Here is a 24686-nt window from a genome sequence, read left to right as displayed (position 1 = left end):
TAGAGGAAGAGAAATATGAAGCAAGTGTCATCCTAGATTATTCTCAAAAAATCCTCTGGGGTTTTGGAAAGGTTTGGGAGCAGATGGCTTTGTTCCCCCCCACTTGACTGGTATTGTGCACAAAAAGTAATTTTTGGAGCAAGACTAGTGATCGGGGTGATTTTTTTTCTGTTTAGCAAAAGATTAATGAAGAAGAAAGAACTTGCTTTTATATAGTGCAGTTCATGTCCTCAAGATAGCCCAATGTGCTTCAGTCAATCAAGTGCTCTTGAAGTGCAGTGTGTATACATTGTTGATTCAATTCATTTGGAATCATCTTCCTTAGAATTTCTTTGCTGTAATGATGAAAATTTGATTTATCATTTTGTTCACTCCCTGCCCCACAGCCCCCCTCCCTACTTTGCAGACAGTAGGCTAATCTTAATACCTCCATAGGATCTTGGCTAATGTCAGCTAGCGCAGAAACTGCTGAGGACCAAACCTGGGATTCTTCTGGGCTGTGCAGTTTACTAAAGCTTTTAAGACTAGAAATATGTTATTTTGTTGCCACAAATATTAAATTATATTTTTCTCTAATTAGCATTGAACAGTATCATCGTGAATAATGGAACTTTCAGTTGGTCCAAAGAAGAGTCCCCATGCCTTAACAAGTAAGGAGCAAAATGAGCATATTTTGTGATTTAGAAAAAATACAGTATTATTATGTGTCTTGTGTTTTCTGCAGATATTATAATTTATTTTTAACAATGCTATGTTGGCTTTTAAAAAACCTATTTGGGGATAGATGCCCAGGACTCTGCTTTTGCACAATGCATTTCTTCATTTTTATACATCTACATTAACAATGATTTGGGAGAGGACTACACATGCAAGGATTTTTGAAGTGGTAATGGAGGTTGGAAATAGTTTGCAAGGCCAGAGAGGTCAAGGGAGGATTTTTTGAGGAGGGGTGATGATGGCAGACTTGAAAGAGAGGTACTTTAATATTGCTGTCCCATACCATTCGTAACATTGTCTGCTAAAAGCAAAACTGGCTTTTCATTTATTTTTTAAACCACAGCTTCTTTTGCTACTGTTGATACTGCTGTTAACATCCAGATGGTGCCTGAAATGTAATCTAATTTTTTAATCTGTATAAAGTCCTGCTATTCTTTCATTGGACCATGTACATATGTGTTCCTTGGTTGCAGTTTGTGTTCCAGGCCATTTATGTCCACATGCCTTAGTTTTCATGGATGATCTAAATCATTATGGAATAAATGGACAGTGAATGTCCATGGAACCAGCATCACCGATCACTCTGGTAGACTGAATCTTGTGTACTCTAAGGACCAGAGTGAGATTTTACCCCTCCAGTGTTGCAGTAAATGTAGCAAGACCAAAGGATCTATTGGAGAATCCTTGCTATTGTACTCCAGCTTATTGGAATAATATGTGCTGCTACATTTCTGCTTAATATACAATCCTACCAGAAAAACCAAGACAAATTTAATTAGTTACGCATGTAAATGAATAAAACTTGGCACGAACAGTATATTTACTATGATTATGCGCTGTACTTTTTCCCTTAATGCCAAAACAACAAAGTTGCTTCCACAGCATTCAACCCTTAACAGTGATTTTTGAAATGTGGTTGCTCACTTCTTTCGACAGCATTAAACTATCATGGAGTCTTTGTGCCTACAGTATATTTGGCTTTGGGGAACCTGCTGATTTGGGGAAAAAATGGTCTGCCTCAGATATACCATTTAAACACCATTGGAGAGTTACTAAAACAAAGGACAGAAAAACTATACATTGATCAGCCATTCACAAGTTTCCAATTACATAGGGTGCCTACATCATTCACTTTGATCATCTGTAATTGCTGGAAATTAACACTTTGTGCAACCAGCTTTTGGTGATGAAAATGAATAAAATGATAGCAGTGACTCAATGCATTGGCATTTTGTTTGATTGGAGCAAGCCATTGGTATTTTTGGAAGATAACACATAATGTATGTTCTCCGCAGTTTGCAAAAATAACTAGCAATATTGATGCCACCTCTTTGACCTTGCCATGTCACGTGGCCTTTCTATCTCAAAGTCTCAATCACACATATAAGTCCATCTCTGATCACCTTCCTTGTATCCCTCATCACTTCTCCTTTCCATCCCACTTCCTTCTATATCTGTCCCAGGGCAAAGCTCTCCCAGGTCATTTACAACTGCACTTTGAAACTCCAAACTGAATAGCCTTTGGTCCTCCATTCATTTTATTTAGAGATACAGCACTGAAAACAGGCCCTTCAGCCCACCGAGTCTGTGCTGACCAACAACCACCCATTTATACTAATCCTACATTAACCCCATATTCTCTACCACATCCCCACCATTCTCCTACCACCTCCCTACACTAGGGGCAGTTTACAATGGCCAATTTACCTATCAACCTGCAAGTCTTTGGCTGTGGGAGGAAACCAAAGCACCCGGCGGAAACCCACGCAGACACAGGGAGAACTTGCAAACTCCACAAAGGCAGTACCCAGAACTGAACCCGGGTCGCTGGAGCTGTGAGGCTGCGGTGCTAACCACTGCGCCCCTGCCACATTCTGTCCTCCTGCTTTGTCCACCAAGGAAAACTTTCCCCAAGGTTCCTCCCTGTCAACCTCTCTGCCTTTCTACCTCCCTTTCCTGCTTAAGATGCTCCATAAAGCCTACCTGTTTGATTAAGCTTTAAGTCATTGCCTTAATGTCACCTTATGTGGCTCGGTGTCAGTTTTTTCTTGTTTGATAACAATCCTGTGAAACAAGACTTTTACTTCATAAGTAGGTACTGCATAAAAGGTACTGCATAATTGCAAGCTATTGTCCTTCTCCTTCCTGTTTTCTTCCTCTTTCCTTCTTCCTCACCACCCCCCCCCCCCCCCCCCCCCACTCATTAAAGCGTCTTATTCATTCTTAATCCACATTTATTACTTCTGCTACTCGATTAGAAGCCCATCCATCTTTGTGTGTTTGGAAGAATTTACTAATGCCAAATTTATCTTTTATTCGTCTGAAGCTGTGCCCCCTAGTCTTGCTCTGACAATTTAAAGTAATAGCGGAAAACTATTAATTGAATAAAGATTTTGGCACTTAATTTTATTCAATTAACAGTTCAGTTCTATTCTCAATTTTAACTGTGGTATCAAGTTTGGCAAGTAGCTAAGAACAAATGCAAACTGGATTGCAGTTCCAGCACTGTAATAACAATCGCACAGTTGTCATGGATAATTGAGTGCATTTATGTAATTTTCTTCATTACAGTATACACATTACAGTGCAGCATTTCAATTTTTGCTGTTTATTTAAACTTTTTCTTCATTTAAGAGTTCATTTAACAAGGACAACTATCATTGGAAAAGACGGAAAAGGGATTTGTGCATGGAAATGTTATTTTCTTTGACGCTTTGTTCTTTTATCAGCTATTCATTTCAGCAGTCTTGACTGCATTTTAGATTCACCGTTTCCATTCCTTTATCTTTATATATCTCTACAAGATCATCTCTTGGACACCTCCTTTCCAGGCTGAAATACCCAAATTTCTCTTGCCTCTCCTCAAACTTCGAACTTTTCATTGAGTATCACGCCAGTTGTCTGCCGACCTGGAAGAAATTTAATTCTGGTTGATTCCTAGAGAGCTTTAGACCTTAAGGGGCATTGGGGAAACTTAATTGATGAGTTTCACCCACAAATAAAAATGTGTTGGAGATGTTTGATCTAGTTAGAGTTGGCATTTTTAAATAATTTTTCCATTAAATGCGAGGCTAATAGCAATTGAAAAGCTGTCATATGATGGCAAAAGTTTCTCAACTGACCTCATTAAACAGATTATTGCCTATTGACATTGCAGAGTACAAATTGTAATCTTGAGTATTGAGAAATTGGTTAAAAGCTTTAAGCAATATTTACCTTCTTTGAATACTGGATATAATAAAAAGAAATGTTGAGTAATTTTGAGGGCACAAGTAACAGTGTTTCAAGTTATAGAAGTGAATCATGTAAAATCCAGTAATTATAACGTACTGCTAGTGACTTCTGTAACCTTTGGGATGGTAATATTTATAAACTTTCCAAATAATGAATGTTTGTATGTTATGGCAAATGAGGTGAATAATCTGTTAACATTGCCCTCTTTCATTTCGACCGAGAGCAAAATAGTCAGCAAGAAGGCTGTACTGGTAGTCTAATAGTGTTTGATCAAATACAGTTGCTTGACAAGCTTTTACTGTGCAACTACTGCTGAGATACTTCTCAAATATTTTTAAATATCTTTTCATATTAATTTTGTCTTGTTACATTTATTGCTCTATTTCCATATTTTTCTTGTAGCATTAATGTAGAAATTCCTGATGGCTGTCTAGTAGCTGTTGTTGGACATGTTGGATGTGGAAAATCTTCCCTGCTCTCTGCATTGCTTGGGGAAATGGAGAAAATGGAAGGTTATATTGCTGTTAAGGTAAAGCATCTTTCTGCCCCCCTCCTCTTGTGTCTGAAAATTCCAAATTGACGGGAAACTAAGATGTTATATTTAACATGCTAGTGTTGACATAACCTGGAAGCTGGATAAAAGAGCACACACTCATATTAAGGTTTGGTGCCTGCTATTATTGGGTTGTAGCTTCTTCTCAGCTCTAATTTGTGTCAGTCTCATTTAGTATCATTCAATGGGGTATATGTCTTTATGCTGTGGTCAGCAGGTTTCTAGAAACGTATTCAATATTCTGTGATGAGTTCTGCTGCTCACCAAGCGGCTTATGAGAGCTCCTAGTAGTTGTCCATCTAGCACAGTTAAAACCTTCTGTTGTCAGATGTCCAATAACTTACTAGTGCCTATTTTGTTGGAGGCGGGGAGGACAGAAGGCACATTTTCTTTGGGATCAAAGTATCTCTATGTGACATCTGTTGAAGGTTCAGCACCAATTTGACCCGCCATGGTTATCTGATACCTGAGCAATGCAGGCTTATAGTACTTCAGGGCATTGATTATCAGTCAGCTAGCATGGTCAGTTAATGGAACTTGGTCAGGTATATCTGTCGCTGAGGGCTGGGATTCTTCCCACTTGGTTCCAGATAACTATGAACCAAAGCCTTAATGGGTAGTGTAGTCCTGGCTGGAGAAGCTGGAGGAAGCTTACCAGTGCGCTGCTCTAGTAAACTATGTGCCTTTACTGGTACAGCCACTGGATATACTTAGGAATTCCTAAGCCTTGGATTTGCAAAGTTGCACCTAAGCTCTCTCAACTTGGGTAAATGGGTTGTGTCCTTTTTGGGAGAGTTCGTGCACTTCATGTTGGGAAAATGGAATTCCTACAGATAGGAGTGGGTTTCTCAATAGATGGAATTGGAGAGTGTTTAACATACTGGTGAGTGTGCATGCCAGACTCTTGTTGATCAAAACCAATAGCTGCAATCTCCCCATTCTGTTATTATCCTTGTAAATCATCTTTGCACCTTTTCCAGTGCTCCTATGTCATTTTTATAGTATGGAGACCAGGACCGTGCATGTTAATCTCCAGTGCGGCCTGACCAGGGTTCTATACAAGTTTTTAAACACCTCTTCAGTACTTTTGAATTCTATATCCCAGTGCTTTGTTGGTACTTTCAGTTGCTCATCTGACCTGCAGTGCTACTTTGGATGGTTTGTTCACTTGTATTTCTCGATCCCTTTGCTCTTCTCCCCCATTCAGTTTATTATTTTCTGAGGTATAGTTGATTCTGTTTTTCCTACCAAAGTGCATCACCTCCCATTTATCTATGTTAAAAGTTTATTTGCTACTTAACTGCCCAGTTTGCAAGTTTTCTAATGTGTTATTGTATTATATTGCATTCTTCCAGTGTTATCTATATCCACTATCATCTGCAAATGTTGATATTGAGTTACCTAGTTATCAATCCAATTCAAAAATGTAAATTATGAATGATAGTGGTCTCAGCACTGATCCTTGTGGAACACTGCTTTCCCTCTTCCTCCAATCTGAATGAACACCCTTGACTATCTGCATTCTACTTTTCAGCCAATTTGCTATCCATTTAACTTTTTTGTTCCTTGATTCCACATGCCCTAACCTTTATCAAAAGCTCGGAGGTTTGAATGTTCCTCTGGACAAACAAAACTATTAGATGAAGAAAAACAAAATGGGCTGGATTTTAACATCTGCCGCCAGAATAGGCGGCGGGTGGGAAAAATGCAGCCCGCATGCACAGGGCCCATGTCGCGGAGCCGCCGCGATTACAAACTCGGTGACTCATTGTCATGGCCAGGGCGGCTGCTCCCGCCGCCTTGATGACATGGAGGGGCGGGCGAGCTGGTAATGGTGTCCGGTGCCATTTTTAAAGGGCTTAGAGCCCCAAGTGAAACATTAAATATATAAAAGGCCAGTTAGCGTGCATTGTAGAAAATGAATTTAAAAGTCTTCCTGTGCCCTCTGCCATCATCCCCCCCCCCCCCCCCAACCACCCAACCACACTGGCATTAAACTTCATTTCGGCCCTCCCCTGGAATACCAACTGTCATTAAATGACCTTCACCCACCGCCCCCACCCCCAAACAAATTTCAGATCCTTTGTCCTTTACCCCTTCCCATCACCCGCCCCAACCAATCTCTGAGGCATTTGACCCTGCTTTCCCACCGCCCCCCCCCCCCCCCCTCCCCCCGGCACGGTAAAATGTTCCTCCTCCCCTCTCCCCACAGGTGTCACGCCTTGTTTCCCCGAACAAGGATTTGAAGGCATGGCATTGCAGGCCGCCTGAATGAAGATCGGTGACAGGACTGACATTAAATCAGGTTTGTAAATTAATTTACGTATGGAAATCATGGTTCCAACGCTGAGGGGCGGGGCGGCTGCCACAAGGCCTCATCGCCGCCGCCAAGCTCGGTACAGTGCCTGCTGGGTTGGTGGCGGGCCTCCTCCATTCCCATCTTCATTGTGCCCCCATCAATGTTCCCAGCATCGGAGAGGCTTTAAAATCCAGTCCAATGGGTCTTGTGCCATGCCTGGTGGGGTAATTTTGTTTTGTGTTGCTTGGCCAACCAATTTTTTTCTATTACAGTATTTACATAGGTGCAGCTTATGGGTATCTGGGAACAATTGAATAAAAATTTTCCTTTCTGTGAAGTTTTCTTTCTTATTGTGCAGTATTGGCTATCATGCTCGTTTATTTAAAATATTTAAACCTATGAAAATATAGATTACATCAAGGACAAAGTTTAGAAAAAAGAAACCATTTTTTTTTTCTATTCATATACAGGGTTCAGTGGCATATGTTCCACAGCAGGCATGGATCCAAAATGCATCTTTAAGAGCCAACATTATCTTTGGTCAAGAATTAATGGAAGAGTGGTACAGAAGAGTGGTTGAGAGCTGTGCACTTCTCCCTGACTTGGAGGTGCTGCCTGCAGGAGATGAGACAGAAATAGGAGAGAAGGTTCAGTATGCATATGCATTTTATAAATGGGTGATCCCCATTTGAGATTTGGTGACTTTAAATTCAAATAAAGGTTTGTAGGTTTATAATTCAAAATGTTTGTGGGTGCAAAAGATTTTATTTCGTTATGCATGATCATAAAGTGATCTGCATTGGTGAATCACATTGTACCCTGTAGACATGCAATAGAAAAGAGTGGTAGAAAACATTGTGTAAAAACAGTGCACGACAGGGTCTACTTGTGTACATGTATAGGAACATTAGGAATAGCAGTAGGTCATTCAGCCCCTTGAGTCTGCTGATGACTGAGCTGTACCTCAACTCCATTTAACAACTCATACATGCTAGGGCAAATAAGTTTGTGCCTGCTTTGCCACATGGTGAGTTTCCTTTTTGTTGGGTTATTTGAAAGCACTTCAGGGAAGGGGAGATGAATAAATCAGGAACTGAGTATATGCAGGCTGCTGTCTGGATAGGAAGTGTCATATTTCCTGACCATCATCTTCGCTGGGGATTTGGAAAGAGGACGAAACATTTAAACAGAAAAGGGCTAAAGAAATATGAGGATTGTGTTCTTTATATTGAATATTGCTTGTGTGCATAAGATACTTGCTCTAATAATAATGGAGGGAGTTTGTCACCAAAAGCAGCACTTCTAGTATTCATTATTTACTAAGTCCTTAATCTATATGAATTTTCAAAAATTACTCCATATAGTCTATACCTGCAACAGAACTGTAAATAGAAAAAATTATTGAAACCCGTAACCTTGGAGAAAGAAAATCAAATTTCTCACTTGTCCCTTTTCAATGCTTTTCTAAAGAATCCTTCAGTCTTATGTTTAACAAAATGCAAGATTTTGAGGCTTCTGGAAATTACAGTTCAGATCTATACAAAGAATCAAAGAATGATTTACAACTAGATCTTGACGCAGTCTGCTGAATTTTACAGACACCACCAACCACCCCCCCCCCCCGCCCCCCCCCCCCCCCACTCCAACTGTTGGTGGGGGCCGGAAAATCTCTCTGGGAGAGGGCTGCCACACACCCAGACGCCAGGAGGGCCCAGGCTGGTATTACTGGCGGCGGCAAGGCCTTGTGGTGGCACCCCTGCCACTCGGCAATGGGACTTCCATTAACATATTTAAATAAATTAAAATTAATGAAATAATGATACCTACGCCACCTCCTTCCATCCCACTGCGATCTTCCTGTCACTGACCGGTACTCGCTAGCCTTTGGATTCCCATCTGGGGGAACAAGGCGGAACACTTGTGGGGAGAGGGGCGGAGGTAAGTTTTTCAGTCCGGGAGACTGGTGAACAGGGTCAAAGTAATTTCATTGGTGTAGGGGATGGTGGGAAGGGTTTGAGGTGAAAGTCTATGCACTTTGTGGTGGGGTGGGGGAGGAAGAATATCAGGTGGACAAGGTAAGTGTTTTGGGTGGGGAGAGGGCACGTAATTTTATGGTTATTGTGGGGGGGTGTTGGGAGAGGGACAAAATCAATGTTATTCACTGCATCTTTAAATATTAAAATTTAATGGTCGGGCTCAAAGCCCTTTAAAAATGGCGTCAGTGCCTGCGCACAGGGAGCTGACTCCATTGCTGAGGACATGCAGCCCACCCCCTCCACGTGATCGGGAGGTGGCGGGGAGGGGGGTGCGGTGGGTGGCCGACCTGCCCCAGCTTTTTAAATGTGTCGCCATGCTTAGGATTGCGGCGGCTTTGCGACATGTGGCTGCCATTGTTTTCACCTTGTAAAATTCAGCCCAGTGATTCATTTTTACATTCATTTTACACTTTTTGTCCAAACCAACAAAGCTTTGCATAAAAGGATCAAATAATTCAATCAAAACGCAAAAGCAAAATACTGTGGATGCTGTAAATCTGAAACAAAAACAAAACATGCTGGAAATACTCAGCAGGTCAGACAGCATCTTTGGAGAGAAAAAGATTTAACATTTCAGGCCTTTGTGATCTGTCTAAGTTTATAATTATTTACCCTCTACAGGGTGTGAATTTATCAGGAGGACAGAAGCAGAGGGTGAGTCTTGCTCGAGCAGTTTACAGTGATAATTCAGTTTATTTTCTGGATGATCCACTCTCTGCTGTTGATGCACATGTTGGCCGGCATATTTTTGATAAAGTAATTGGACCCAAAGGTTTACTGAATGGCAAGGTGAGCAACCTTAGGAACTTAACTTGTTATGTGTAAACCTTTTTTCCTGACCAATGATTATTTAATAAATACATTTGGATAAAAATAACTTTATTTACAGACCCGTATCCTGGTGACTCATGGTGTTAGCTTCCTACCTCAAGTGGATAGGATTCTTGTGATGGTTGATGGGAAAATCACAGAGTCAGGCACCTACAAGGAACTTTTAAAGCAAAATGGGGCATTTGCAGAATTCCTTCGTACTTACGCTCCTTCAGAAAATGAAGGTGGGTTGCTAGAAAAGATAATGTCCATTATGCTGTGCAAAAACACCTCGTCAGTAATAATCCTTCTACCAGTGCTGTATAAATCCAGTTTAGTGTGATTTCAGGATCTTCCTTTTTATCTGTGTAACTTGTTGACAGGAATCAGGTATTGCTTGGTGACATGTCCTAGCCCTGTTGTCTGCCCCTGCACTGTTGTCTGCCCTACTTCTGCAGCTAGACTTAAAGTCAAAGATTTGGTACAGTGTCAAATTTTGTTTGACAGTGCTCCTGTGAAGCACTTTGGAAAGTTTTACGACATTAAAGGCACTTTATGTATTCAAATTGTAATTGTTGTTGCTAACACTGCAGAGCTTGTACTCCTGGTCTGGAAAGTCACTCGGGTTATTTGCTAAAATGTACTAAGTATATTCTGCTTAAGTTGTATAATATGTAGAATAATAAAGACAATCTTTCAGTTAGATGAGTGGATTTTATGTTTGAAAACTTAATTAGTTGCTGATGTTAGGAATCTCCCATATTACATGTGAAAATTTGGGCAGGAGACATTATATAATTTTTGTATATGCATTTTTAAATGTTTTTGTTCTTGATTGGACACACATCTATTTTTATGATGGAACTAGATCTACCAAAAGGTGCAAAAGAAGTTTTTAGGTGCACTTAGGTATCTAAGGAATGCCAAGCTTCATTTTGTATATGAAAATCATTCAGTGTAAAACAGATGCATGAAACTTTTATAGGTTTTACTTTTGCACCAGTTCATAAACATTTGATACTTTTACGAGCCCTAATTAAGGTGCAGCATATGGCAGTATCTTTTTCACAATGATCAACTACTTCTTTTCCTGCCATCATGCAGACACTGACAAAAGTATGGAAGAAGAAAAAGGTTTGTTTTGCCACTTTTACCCTGTAGCATAGCTGAAAAGCTGTAGATGCATGAGTTTTGAAGTAAGAATATCCAACGCCATAACTTAATTTCTTGTAGAGAATTATGCATGAATAATTTGACATTAATTAAAGACATGCATTATCATATTTCATGGTAAACAGTTTTAAAAAAGCAGATGTTTTATCTGTGTTTATACATATCGTACGGGGGATTACAGACAACAAAGTATTTTGCTAAAATTGTACCCTTTCCTGTGATCTCTAATATTTCTAATGGTGTAAAGAGCAAAATGTGAAAGTGCTGGAAATCTGAAATGAAACAAACAGCTGGAAATTTCCAAATGTTGATGGGCGTAATGGTCTGAGTTAGGCAAGGGACAGGACATACAACTTCCACAGCAGTGTAAATGCCAGGAGCTTGACTTCAATAGAAAAGAAAATTGACTGAGGTGTGTAGGGGGTGGCCAAAGTTGACCATTCTGCCTAATGGGTCTATACCTGAAACCTTAACCTGTCCCTTCTCCTGTCAGACATTGGTGGGTCTGCTGCGAGGGCAAGTTGCACAAACATTGCTTGTATTCCCTGGAGTTTAGGAGATGGTGGGATGGTCTTATTGAAGTGTTTAAAATCTTAAAAGGATTTTATAGGGTAGGTTTGGTGAAACTACTTCCTCTGGTTAGGTAATCAAGGACAAGGGGCCAAGAACTAGGCCATTCATGGGGGCTTCCCAATTCTGCTCGGGTCACGGGAACATTTTTCGCTCTTCCCAATCCCACTCAGTGCCAGCATGCTTTTCCTTTCTCAATCCTAATCTGTTAATGCGAGTACTCTTCTCATCCCAATCCCGCTCCGTTACTGCTAGTGCTGTCCTCCTCCCCAGTTACACTCAGTTAAAGTTAGCAATCTTCTCCCTTCTGCTGAATTAATGCTAGGACTAATAAATCCAATAGCGAAATAAGGAGAAATTTCTTTACTCAGAGTGGATAGAATGTGGAACTTGCTGCCTCAAGAAATGGATAATGCATATAGATGCTTTTGAAAGGAAACTAAATGAGTATGAGGGAAAAAGGAATGGAAAGGTATACTGAAAGGTGAAGATGAGGTAGATGCAATGAGTGGAGACTCATGTAGAGTGTAGATCATAGCATGGTTACAGCACAGAAGAAGGCCATTCAGCTTGTCGAGTCTGTGCCGGCTCTCTGCAAGATCAACTCACCTAGTCCACTCCCCTGACTTTTCCCCGTAGCTCTCCAAGCTTTTTCTCTTCAGATAATTATTCAGTTCTCTTTTGAAGGCCTCAACTGAATCTGGCTCCACCACGCTCTCGGGTAGTGCGTTCCAGATCATAACCACTCACTATGTAAAAAGGTTTTTCCTTATGTTGCCATTCTTTTGCCAAACACCTGAAATCGGTGTCCTCTGGTTCTGGATTCGTCAGCCAATGGGAACAGTTTCTCCCTATCTACTCTGTCCAGACCCCTCATGATTTTGAACACCTCTATCAAATCTCCTCTTAATCTTCTCTTCTCCAAGGAGAAAAGACCCAGCTTCTCCAATCTATCCATGTTACTGAAGTTTCTCATCCCTGGAACCATTCTTTTTTGCACCCTCTCTAATGCCTTAACATCTCTCCAAAAGTGTGGTACCCAGAACCGGACACAACATTCCAGTTGAGGCTGAACCAGCATTTTATGCAGGTTTATTATAACTTCCTTGTTTTTGTACTCTATGCCCCTATTTGTAAAGCCCAGGATCCCATATGCTTTATTAACAGTTTCCTCAACTTGCCCTGTAACATTATGATTTGTGCACGTTATACCCCCAAGTCCCTCTGCTACTGCACCCCCTTTAGAATTGTATCCTTTAATTTATATTGCCTGTCCTACACCAGTACAGACTAGTTGGGCTGAATGGCTTGTTTCTGTGCTGTATATTCTATGTAATTCTCTGAAATCAAGAAGCACTTTTTCAAGAATTGGGTGTTGGAAATCTAGAACTCTCATGCAGAATGCTATGGATACTTGAACAGTATGAGCTTTTAGGACTGAGATAGATAGGTTTTTGTTGGGTAAGTGATAAGGGGCAAAGGTAGAAAAATGGAGTTGAGGAGAAGATCAGCCATGATCTAATTGAATGGTGGAGTGGACCCGATGGGCTGAATGGTTTGCTCTTGTTCTTTCAAACCCATTTCTAGCATTTTCTGTTTTCATTTCTGACAGTAGTGTGTTGGATATCCCAACTACTTGAATTTTGTATTCTAACCTTTGTTATCATTAGAAATTTGCTTTTCATTGGTTGAGTTTTATCAGTTTGATGGAGCACTGAGTAATTGTCACGTGAGGAGGGATGAGAGAAGTACCATTTCTAGGTATATCCCACAAAAGCATGTCTACCACTATTCTTGAATGAAGACAGTCCAGAGTGTAGGCCCTGCCCTCACAACTGAAAACAGTAAGTGTGGCAGAAGTGGAACCTAAAAGAATGTTGGTGAGCAAGGATTATAAATATGAAAAGTACCATATGTTTTAACTTTTACAGTTTTTGACGTGCAATATCTGGAGCAAGCTATTTTAAGATTGCTAATGCCAATTCTGACTGCAGTGGTACTAACATTAACATTTTTATGGAAGGTGTTTCTGCTTGCATACAAAATAAGTATTTGTTACAAATGTCAGAATCCTGTAAAGTGACATGAATTCCTTCCTGCCACTGTGACTTCTAAGTTGCTGCTATTCCTACTCGGCTTTCAAAATTATGGAGCTAAAAGTACATTTATTTGGTAACTCCTTGTAAACTGTGTGGATTTTTCCTGGTTTGGTTCCATTGTTTTGCCTTGGCATTTACAGGACTGTTATGCGGGACTCTGAGTATAGTCTTCCATTTTGGAGTGCCTGTAATTCAGTGATATTCCAGATATCAATGAGATCAAATTTCTCCACTATTGCAATCTTCAAGAAAAAATACCCTAACTCTGCTTTCTTGGTTTTTGCTGCTTTTTTTAACTGCATCCTTGTTTAGTTGTATTTGCATGGAAATAGTGCAGTGTGGATTTAGCCTTTTAGAAAATAAACTTGAAATATTGCTGAATTAAATGAATAGTTACAATTGACTAAGTTTAATTAAAATGTGGTGTTTTATAGAGAAGATAGTAAAAAATGAGGAAAGCCCACCCTATTCAACAGGCAATGCATGGACTTAATAGATTCACTGGGCTGGATTTTAAAGCCCCTCCACCATCGGGAACGTTGGCCGGGGGGGGCAGGCAATGCAGATCTGTGCGGCGGAGGCCCGCCACTGACTCCAACGGCGAAAGGCCCCATGCCGATCTCCGTGGCGGCATGGCCGCCCCGCCGCTCGGCAATGGGACCTCCATTTCAATATGTAAACTAATTTATATACCTGATTTAATGAGGTTCCTGTTGCCTCCTAAATCGCCGCATCAATCTTCATTCGGGTGGCCGACAATACCGCGCCTTCGAATCCCCATTCGGGGAAATGTGGCGCGACACTTGTGGGGAGCGGGGGTGGGGTGGGGGTGGTGTGGCAGGGATTGTTTCTTTGTGCCGGAGGGGGGAGTGGGGTGACATCACTGCGGATTGGTCGGAGGGTGGGGGGGAGGGTGGTGATGGGAAGGGGTAGAAGGCAAAGGTGCTGAACTTTGTGGGGGGGTGGCAGGTCAAATTCTTAATAAACAAATTCCGGGGGGGGAAAGGGCTGGGATGTTTTGAAATGCCATTGCGGGGTTGGGAAAATGAATTTGACGGTAACTTGAGTCTTTTTTGGTCATTGCACTGACCTGGCCCTTTAATTTTTAAATCTCTATTGAGGGCTGTAAGCCCTTTAAAAATGGCACCTGCGCATTGGCACTGGATGCCATTGCCAGTGATGGCTCACCTGCCCCCTCCACGTCATCGCTGGGGGACGGGCGCTGCAGCCATGCAGATGAGCCGCTGCTCTTGAAATTGCGGGGCTCTGTGACGTGACGCCTGTGTGCACGGGCCACTTTTTTTTTTACCTACTTTGGTGGCGGACTCGTAAAATGCAGCCAACCATGTCAGTAGTCATGTAGTCTGTGTCCCACTACACTCTGGCATAATATGTCGTATACAGGCTCTATTCTGGAACCTAGTAAATTTGATGCCCACTTTATCCATTCTGTAGGTTGATGTGGCTGATTCTTTAGGTAAAAGGGCAAAGAAACATTATTTCTTTAAAAAAAAATTAAGCAGTTCAGTTTTTTATATCTTTGTGTATTGCTCAAATTCAAGTCGTAAAGCATCAGCAGCATTAAAAAAATACCCCAGCCTGTAGTTTGCTGGAAGATACTGCCAAACATGCTTTGCTGCTGTATTTTATACTCTTGGAACAAGATAATGTTACCATAATTGCTGTTGTCCAACCTTCCTCAATGGGATGATACTAAATGACTCCTCTTTAAACTCTTTTTCATGTTTTAGAATTCGATGACCTAACAGAAAAGGGACAAGATCATAATCACATTAGTCCACAAAGGACATCACACAATTTCCTCCCAAGGTATGCTTTTTGTCCATTTTTGGAGCAGTCATTGTATGCTGCAACAAATTATCTTTGAAACATATATTCAAATCTAATGAATCTTTGTTAATTGTGTGAAATATCAAATTTACCAATTTGCTTTTTTGCTGTGTAACTCCTTGAAACAGCAAATCTCGTATGAACTTCTTCCTGTACTCACACGAAAATCTGTGTCATTCAGGAAAAGATAACACATGGAAACATTATTGAAGCATGCATTATGAAAAAAAGCCAAGAATTAAATACCTACAGGCCATCCAAATTGGTTGGCATTACATAGAATTTACCACAAAGAAACAGGCCATTTGGTCAAACAGGTCTGTGCTGGTGTTTGTGTTCCACATGAGTCTTCTCCACCACCTTCTCACCCTATTGTCATTCTTCTATTCCTTTCTTCCTCATGGACTTATCTAGCTTCCCTTTAATGTACCTGCTATTCGCCTCAACCACTCCATGTGTTAGTGAGTTCCACATTCTTGCCACTCCGAGTAAAGAAGTTTCTCCTGAATTCTTGATTTGATTTATTAGTGACTTCCTATGTTTTATGGCCTTTTACTTTTGGACTCCCCCACGTGGAAACATCTTTTCTAAGTCTACACTATTGAACCCCTGCATAATTTTGAAGACCTCTACCATGTGAACTAGAGAAAAGAGCTCCAGCCTTTTAAGTCTTTCCTGATGGTTGTACCCTCTCAGTTCTGCTGGTATCCTTGTAAATTATTTTTGCACTTTCTCCAGTGCCTGTCTTTTTTTTGTAATATGGAGACCAGAACTGTGCAGAGTATTCTTAAGTGTGGTCTAACCAAGGTTCCATATCATGTTAAACATGACTTCCCTGCTTTTGGATTCTACTCCTTCAGCAATGAACTGTTGCTTTACTTGCATTTTTTGTGACTTTGTCAACCTGTGTTACTACTTTTTAATGATTTGTGAATCTGTATCCTTAGACCCCTTTGTGCCTCTATCCCGTTTAGACTCTTGGGTGCAATTTATAACTCATTCAAAACCCAACCACTTGCACAGACTTAAAATTGTGCCCTTATTTTCCATGGAGTAGGCAGTCCTTTTTGTTACTGCTACCAAAATGTACCCCCTCACGCTACTCTATATATTGAAATTCATTTACCATTTACATGCCCATTCTGCAACTTTATTAATGTTTTCTTGTATTCTGTTGCAGTCTTCCTCAGTATTAAATATAGCGCTCAATTTGGTGTCATCTGCAAATTATGATAGTCGTATTTCCAATTCCTGAATCCCAGTAATTGATGTACAAGGTGAACAACAGCATCCCAGCACCGATCCTATAAACATCACTTCCCACCTTCTGCCAGTCTGAGTAGCTACTTCTACCCTCTACTCTTTTTTTTGTCACCAGTTTTCTAGCTATTCTGTTACTTGTCCTTTTGACTTCACATGCTCGAACCTTGGTCAAAAATCTTACTCGAGGCACTTTGATAGCCCATGGACTGCATTATCTATGTCGACTCTTTGTTCAAAGAAATCAATAATGTTGGTCAGGCATGACCTTCCCTTTTGAAATTCTTTTGTTTCTAGACTTTTTTCTATTGCATCTTTGAGTAAAGATTCCAATATCTTTCCTACCACGGATGTTAAACTAACTGGTCTACAGTTCCCTAAATTAATTTGATCTCCCTTTTTAAAGATAAGAATATCATTAGCTGTCCATCAATCTGCTGTCACTTTTCCCTTTTTTTGGATATATGCACTTGGATACTAGCCTTGTATGCTAGAATCCCCAAGGAAACCAAAAAGAAAGGTACATTAGGCAAGGTTAATGTTTGTAGAAATTCCCTCAATGCATGCCCCATATCTCTCAAAAGGTGATGGTAAACATTATCCTATATTTTTAAAAGCAAGGTATATTCCAGAAAATTATTAACCATTTAGCCTGACTCCTGTGGGGTGGCGCAGTGGTTAGCACTGCAGCCTCACCGCTCCAGCGACCCGGGTTCAATTCTGGGTACTGCCTGTGTGGAGTTTGCAAGTTCTCCCTGTGTCTGCGTGGGTTTCCTCCGGGTGCTCCGGTTTCCTCCCACAAGCCAAAAGACTTGCAGGTTGGTAGGTAAATTGGCCATTATAAATTGCCCCTAGTATAGGTAGGTGGTAGGGAAATATAGGGACAGGTGGGGATGTGGTAGGAATATGGGATTAGTGTAGGATTAGCATAAATGGGCGGTTGATGGTCGGCACAGACTCGGTGGGCCGAAGGGCCTGTTTCAGTGCTGTATCACTAAACTAAACTAATGTCAAATAAGCATTGTATTACAATAACTCTTACAAGCAAATGGTTCTCACAGGTCAGATTTGCAACTGAATAAGTTTGGATCAATATTAATTTGAGCCATATCTTGCAAAACCTCAAGAGTGCAAGTGTAACTCTGTACAGCACTGTGGACACAGTGGGATTTAGATTCACAGCTTACTGACTTTTCTGTTCCATTAAATTCAGCCAAGCCCTTCATTACTAATTTTGAGACAGATGGCCAAAGAGAGATTCCAATTTGTAATTGCTACTTTCTCTTTTGATAACTACAGAGTGAACAAATCAACCTTAGAGTCTAATGTTGAGGAAGGAACATCTTCACAGCAGAAAAAAGCATCAGATCTACAAGACTACAGAGCAATAGCAAAACAAGCAGCTGGTGTGAAACTGACAGAAGCTGACAAAGCTCTGACTGGTAGGGTAAGGAAATGCATAAATATTTATGGCTGATTTGCCTACATACAATGAGAGAAATACTGTCAAACGTGAATGCTGTTTTAGTCACTGCACAAATTATGTACATTTAAAAAGAATTGTAATTGTTTTAAGCCCCAATCCATCATCCTTACAACCTTTTAGTGTGGGAGTCTAACCCATGAACGCGTGATCGATGCTGTCAATGATGTTCATTGATGGGTCTGCCAAGTATTATACTTTAGTGTTGTTGGAAAGGATACTAGTGTCGCAGTGGTCTCACCATTTACTTAGGAAGAAAAGCCATTGATTTTATTGTATACTTGAAAGAGACTCTTTGTTACTTACAAGTGCACTTAACTCAGCTTCGTATTGTTTGAGCTGCATAAGGTTAACAATGCAGAAACTAAACATTTTACTAGCTTGGTTGGCGTGTGCCTAATGGGCTAGATTATGTGTGTATGTGTATATAACTTTTTTATGATTGAGCTTAGATGTTCACTTAAGTGGAGATCTGATTCTCATTAGCTTATGTTGGCTAACTCAGATGGAAAACTTTGTCACCCAGCCCCTGTGAATTTGTGGGTTAGACTCTGGTCTTTCTCCTCTAGAATCTAGTCCAGATCCATGGGATGAAAATCAGCCTCTGTTTGCTAGTTTTAGAAATAGGTTTGGGCAATTTCAATCCATTTCCTGGTGGGCATAGGTGCACACTATTAAATTGGCAATCTCAATCAGAAGTCACAGGATGGTAAAGTAGGGGAGGCTTTATTTTGCATCTAACTGTGCTGAAACTGGATATGAAATAAGCAGTATAGTCTTCCATTTATAGTATTACCTCTAGTTAATGTATTGCCTTTTCTATACTTGTATCTTCCAAGGATGTACTTAGTGTTGAAATTTTATCACGCTGAATATTTAGTGCCATATCCATGTTGTTCTGCCAGTTTGGCACAAAAGAATTGAGGGTAGGTCTGTTGCCCTAGTAACTGTTAATTGAAGGGGCAGGAGTGAGATCCCCACAGGTGGTAGTCTGCTGGTAGATGTGCGGTGTTGGCGTCTGCTTAATGACTGGGTCCAGCACTACACCCATTGCACATCATATGATATGAATCCAATCTAAAGATGCTTTCATACTTGTACAAGTCTTGTCAGTGTGCCGTTGGGCAAGTAATAATATGAGCCAGCATAACATTTTTTCTGTCTATTTTACTGATATTACTATTAGTTCTTTTGAACTTTTCAATTGTTCCTCCAAAATTAGAAACTTGTGCTGCTTTCCTGCAACACTCACTATGTTAAAATAGACTTGCCTAATCCTTCTAAAGCATTCTTTTCTAAAATGTCAAAGCTTCAGAACTACTCTCTCTCCTTTCCTCCTACAACCTTTTAATTCTATGCTGGGCATCTTTTAACTGCTATGTCTTGATATTTCTTGTCCATTTTATTTTAAATTTTATATATTTTTTTTATTCATTCATGGGATGTGGGCGTCGCTGGCTAGGCCAGCATTTATTGACCATCCCCAATTGCCCTTGAGAAGGTGGTGGTAAGTTGCTGCCTTGAACCGCTGCAGTCCTTGTGAGGTAGGTACACCCACTGTGGTGTTAGGAAGGGAATTCCAGGGTTTTGACCCAGTGACAGTGAAGGAACGGCGATATAGTTCCAAGTCAGGATGGTGTGTAACTTGGAGGGGAACTTGCAAGTGGTGGTGTTCCCATGCATTTGCTATCCTTGTCATTGGTAGAGATCGTGGGTTTGGAAGGTGCTGTCTAAGGAGCCTTATGCATTGCTACAGTGCATCTTGTAGATGGTACACACTGCTGCCACTGTGCATCCGTTGGTGGAGGAAGTGAATGTTTGTGGATGGGGTGCCAATCAAGCGGACTGCTTTGTCCTGGATGGTGTCTTGTGACTTGAATACTGTAAGCTTAATGTAATGCTTGCACAAGTCAGTAAGCAGTAGCATTTTAACGAACATTTTCATTTTGACATTTTCTCAAATTATGCTTGTACAAAATCATCTTGTTGATCAAGAACTGTAAAGTAATGTTTGCTTGACTGTAGTAGGAGTTTCAATAGGGCAATCAGTCAAATGAAGTCTAAAGCTTCAGATGATTAACTAAAGCTAATGTTAACATGAGCTTTGGAACCTCTTAGTTCAATTAAATCATTCTATGTATGGATTAGAAGAATCATTTTTGGCAATTAGTGTTTCTCAGAAGAAACCATGCAGTTGTTATGGTTTTACCTTTTTTTTGTAAAAGTCAAATCTTCTCGAGGGCAGTTAGGGATAGGCAATAAATGCTGGTCTTGCCAGCGATGCCCACATGAACGATTTAAAAAAAAAAAATCCATTTTAAGCTAGGATATCCCTCCTTCCCAGTCAAAATCCCCCTTGGGAAGGAGATATGGAGAGTCTGTTCGAATCAGATTGACTCCAAGGTGGCATATATGACCATAAAATTGAGCTGAGCAACTTATCTGGGGACACACCAGTCAATTTCATTTTAATTGGAATTGTGCTTGCCCTGTGATGAAATGGATGTCAGCAGTTGTTTTTTTTCCAAATTGAGATATTGCATTTTCATCTCATAATGCAGCAAATAAAACTCCTCATGTACTGTTGAATATTTGAGCCATTGCCATTGAAGTTATGCAGTAACCAGTATATTCTATGGCTTTGTTTTCTCACAATATGATCTGTCTATTTGTAATTCAGATTTTTTACACTGTGTTCTTTTTAAAAAAATTTCAGGTAAAATTCTCTGTTTTCTGGGCCTATATGAAGGCAATTGGAATTTGCATTTCTTTCTGGATTGTTCTTTTCTACCTATGCCAACATATAGCCTCCTTATCCTCTAACTACTGGTTGAGTTTATGGACAGATGATCCAGTTGTTAATGGGACTCAGCAGCATACTACACTCAGGCTAGGAGTGTATGGTGCACTTGGAATAATCCAAGGTTTGTAAAAATAACTTTGATTTGTAATGTTAATATAAAGAAAGAAAGAAAATAAAGTTACTGGTTCTGAGAATATGTTAAGGGCCATTATGTGTTCTAAGCTGGGGCATTTGGACCATAATTGGATTATTGCATCCATGCAAGTAGGTTCTTTTGATAAATTGCTGTGTCTAAGGTATGGATTCTATTTATAACACCAGTTGGGAATGTATTGCATGTATCTAAAGTCATTGGCTTTAGTTTGAGTAAAACTGGAAGTAGCACAACTTTACATTCTGTAAAATAATATAAATATGATATTGTATATTTTGACTTGGTTTCATAACAGTAAATGCTCTCAATCTATTGAACAGAATTATATTACCATTAGAAAATGTACCATCACTGCACTTAAAGTCTGCCAATCACCTAGCCTTTGGTGGTTCTTCCTCTATGGTAGACTTGCAGCTGTTGGTTTGTTCAACCACATCCTTATCTCCATTCTTGATTTTCTTTTCCTAGGAAAAGGTTCCACTGTCTCTCCTAGTTGTTCTCCCTACTATGGCCCCTGTCTTTACATGCTCAAGTCCAAGGGTGCAAACTTTACCATATATGGTACATAACTTTTTTAACCATTGATCGCCACATCTGGGTCCTTCTCTCCTTTGCCAAAACTGTCTCCTACCTTAGGAACATGTGAAGAGCAAAGATAACCACTGGGTTTATTTCTATGCTGCCATCCATCTCAAATCCCTCATCTCTGCTCCCACCAACTTCTTAAAAACAAGTATGAGGAGCTCATGGATTTCTTTATTACCAAGATAAGGACTGTCCGTTTAGTTACCTCTGCTACTTCCTTCCCTGCCACCACCTCCCTTCCACCTCCATTCAAGCCCTAGACTGAACCCCATCAATGATCAAAGTGACTGAATGACTGACTGTTTTTGCCCCTAGTTACAAACCCCATATCATTGCCACCAATTCCAGTTCCTCCCCTGCCCACCGTCTTAGGTGGAACCATGCTGTTCACAACCCCAGCATCATTGTTCATCCATGGTACGTATCTGACCCCATATTCTCTCCACAAAAACCTACTTCTATCTTCATAACATCGCCCACCTCCATCTCTACCTCAACCCATTCCATAACGTTGCCCTCTTCTATCTCTGCCCATCTGTCACATAAATCCTCATCAATGCCTTTGTCACCCTAGACTGTCCTCTAACGCTCCACCCTCCAGAAACTTCACCACATTCAGAAGTCTGACATCCTATCCTGCATTAGATTCTGTTTGATGTTTACCTCTCTATTTGCTGATTACATTGGCTTTTGGTGTCCCAATGCTTCAGATTCACAATCCACCACAGTTTTATTTAATTGCATCCATGGCCTTTTTCCCCCTCCCCTTTTTGTAGCTTTCTGTAGCTTTACAGCTCCCCTAATTCACCATTCCTCACTCCAGTCTTTTGTTCTTCACCCCTGCATTGGTGGCCATGCCTTCAACTGCTAATACCTCATGCCTGACCGAATTCACTGCCTTAAACTCCCCTTCCTCTCTGTGTCCCTCACCTTTAAAATCCACATACTTGACCAAGCTTTTGGTCACCCTTCCTAATGTGTCCTCTTTTGGCTCAGAGTCCAGTTATTCCCTATGCCTCTGAAGTGCCTTGGGATGTATTTCCACATTAAAGGTGCTATATAACTGCCTGTTGGCATTGCTGTTACTGCTAATGGTTCTGGAACTAACTTTTTTTGTTAAAATTTTGCAGGTCTTTTTGTACTCTCTTCATCGGCGATGATGAGTGTTGGAGGAATAGCCGCTTCACGCGTGCTCCACATTCACGTGTTGTATGATGTCCTGATGTCGCCAATGAGCTTTTTTGAGCGAACGCCTAGTGGTAACTTAGTAAACCGCTTCTCCAAAGACATCGATACAATAGATTCTATGATTCCAGTAGTGATTAAAATGTTTTTGGGATCACTATTTAATGTTCTTGTTGCTTGCACGATGATTTTGGTAGCCACTCCAATAGCTACAGTGATCATCCCACCCCTGGGCTTGCTCTACATCTTTGTACAGGTCAGTATTGATGAAATAGTGCTTAATAAAATTTGTATTGGAGTCATTCTTTGCAAGATTATTCAGAATTACATTGTTTCTATCTGGTTGCCAATTATACTGGTATGAAATTTACTTTTATGTTGATTCTCTTAAGGTCATTTTTTGTGCTGGGCTCAACCATATTCTGCAGTGACTGAGAATGTGGATTCTGCAAAAATTATTTCATGGTTGGGACATATATCAATAATCTGCAATCATTAGAATATTCATGTACGTTGACATCATTCGAATTTGGAATATTGGGTAATTTGTTCCACAACAATTACCCTGGTAGTTATTCAGGAGAGGAAATAAAAAGGCAGGGGAGTAATTCCATTCTGTAGTCATGGAGCCGTGGATTGTTAGGTGCCTAGTCCTTCAGTAGCATGAAAAAGTAATTCAGTTCATTGTGTGGATTCCTTAGTACAATAATCAATTTTTGAAATTCTGATTAAAATGTCTAAAATCGCAGATTAGTAAAAATATTATCTAAAGTAATAAATCACTAACTGTGTCTTTTAGTCTGAAAGTTGCTGCAAAGCAACCCTACTAGTGGTCTATTGTAGACGTTAATAGAGAACATAATTTTTTTAAAGTCGTCATAAAATTATAGAAAAATTGGGGTTCAGACTAAGCATTTCTATTAAATAGGTTTTTGGAAAGTTCTTAATTAATGCCTCTCAACCTGGTGGATATTGAAAAGCAAGAGTGACACACACAACCAACTGCAAGTTGCATGTTTTGTGCACCAATAATATTATTGGTATTATTTATCTGACACACAACATTGTGATTAAAACTAGTTAGTTCTAACTAGACCAACTATTGACTAAGAGTGCCATCTTGTCAGTTAGCTCCTTGACAGGAGTATGCATATTGGTGGTTAAAAATACAAATTTAGATTGGTTGTTTATAGTCTGAAACTGTATGAAAGAAGCTACATGGAATACAGCTCGACTTGAAGAATAGAGTCAAATTTGAACTGCTCACTCATCTTAACTAAACATGGTTTTGAAAAATATATTTACAATTAGCATCAGGAATTGTGGCACCGTTGCAACTCTCCAATTTAAATGGCAGAAAAGTTCTCTGAGCCATTGCCAATTGTACAATAAGCGCTTTCTTTAAGGCCGTAATTGTACTTTAAACAAATTTTGTCACCTTTTGCAACAATAAAGAAATTACAGTATCAGTTAAGTGATTGTGTGTCATTCTACCCAATTATATAGGCACTGATGGTAAGAAGTTATATATTCTAATGTATGTCACATTCTGGGTTTCATAGACTGGACTTAAAGATGGATGACGTATTTTTGAAACAAAGAAAACATAAAATGCTATAATTAAAGCAATCGCCTTTGTCATTCTGATAAATTCTAAATCCAGAGGTTTTGAAGCACTGCATTAATGCATGGAATAATTATTTTCACAAAAATCAATATCATGTGAAAGTTTAGTAATTTTTTGAAGATTTGTATTTTTTTAATGCATATTTGAGATTTTCAAAGAGAAGACACTAATTTTGTTCATCTGTTTGGAATATGAGGCAGTAAAAACAATTTGGACTTTAGGTGCATGTTATTCATACTTTTAATGG

General features: G+C 40.0%; 1 protein-coding gene across 3 annotated transcripts in view; it reads left to right on the top strand.

Moving 5' to 3' along the window:
* The window catches only part of abcc1 (ATP binding cassette subfamily C member 1 (ABCC1 blood group)), a 106398-nt gene that overhangs the window by 62173 nt on the left and 19539 nt on the right, over positions 1-24686 (top strand). For all 3 annotated transcript variants that reach the window (XM_068056212.1, XM_068056211.1, XM_068056213.1), the window contains exons 15-23: positions 581-650; positions 4354-4480; positions 7274-7450; positions 9461-9628; positions 9729-9894; positions 15243-15321; positions 17902-18049; positions 20802-21009; positions 22758-23068. In XM_068056212.1, the coding sequence (XP_067912313.1) occupies positions 581-650; positions 4354-4480; positions 7274-7450; positions 9461-9628; positions 9729-9894; positions 15243-15321; positions 17902-18049; positions 20802-21009; positions 22758-23068 (1454 nt within the window). The remainder of the gene's footprint in view (positions 1-580; positions 651-4353; positions 4481-7273; positions 7451-9460; positions 9629-9728; positions 9895-15242; positions 15322-17901; positions 18050-20801; positions 21010-22757; positions 23069-24686) is intronic.

The sequence above is a fragment of the Heterodontus francisci genome, chromosome 24 (assembly GCF_036365525.1).
Source record: "Heterodontus francisci isolate sHetFra1 chromosome 24, sHetFra1.hap1, whole genome shotgun sequence".
Taxonomy (NCBI): domain Eukaryota; kingdom Metazoa; phylum Chordata; class Chondrichthyes; order Heterodontiformes; family Heterodontidae; genus Heterodontus; species Heterodontus francisci.
The sequence above is the reverse complement of the archived record's forward strand: the minus strand, read 5'-3'. Positions and strand labels throughout refer to the sequence as shown.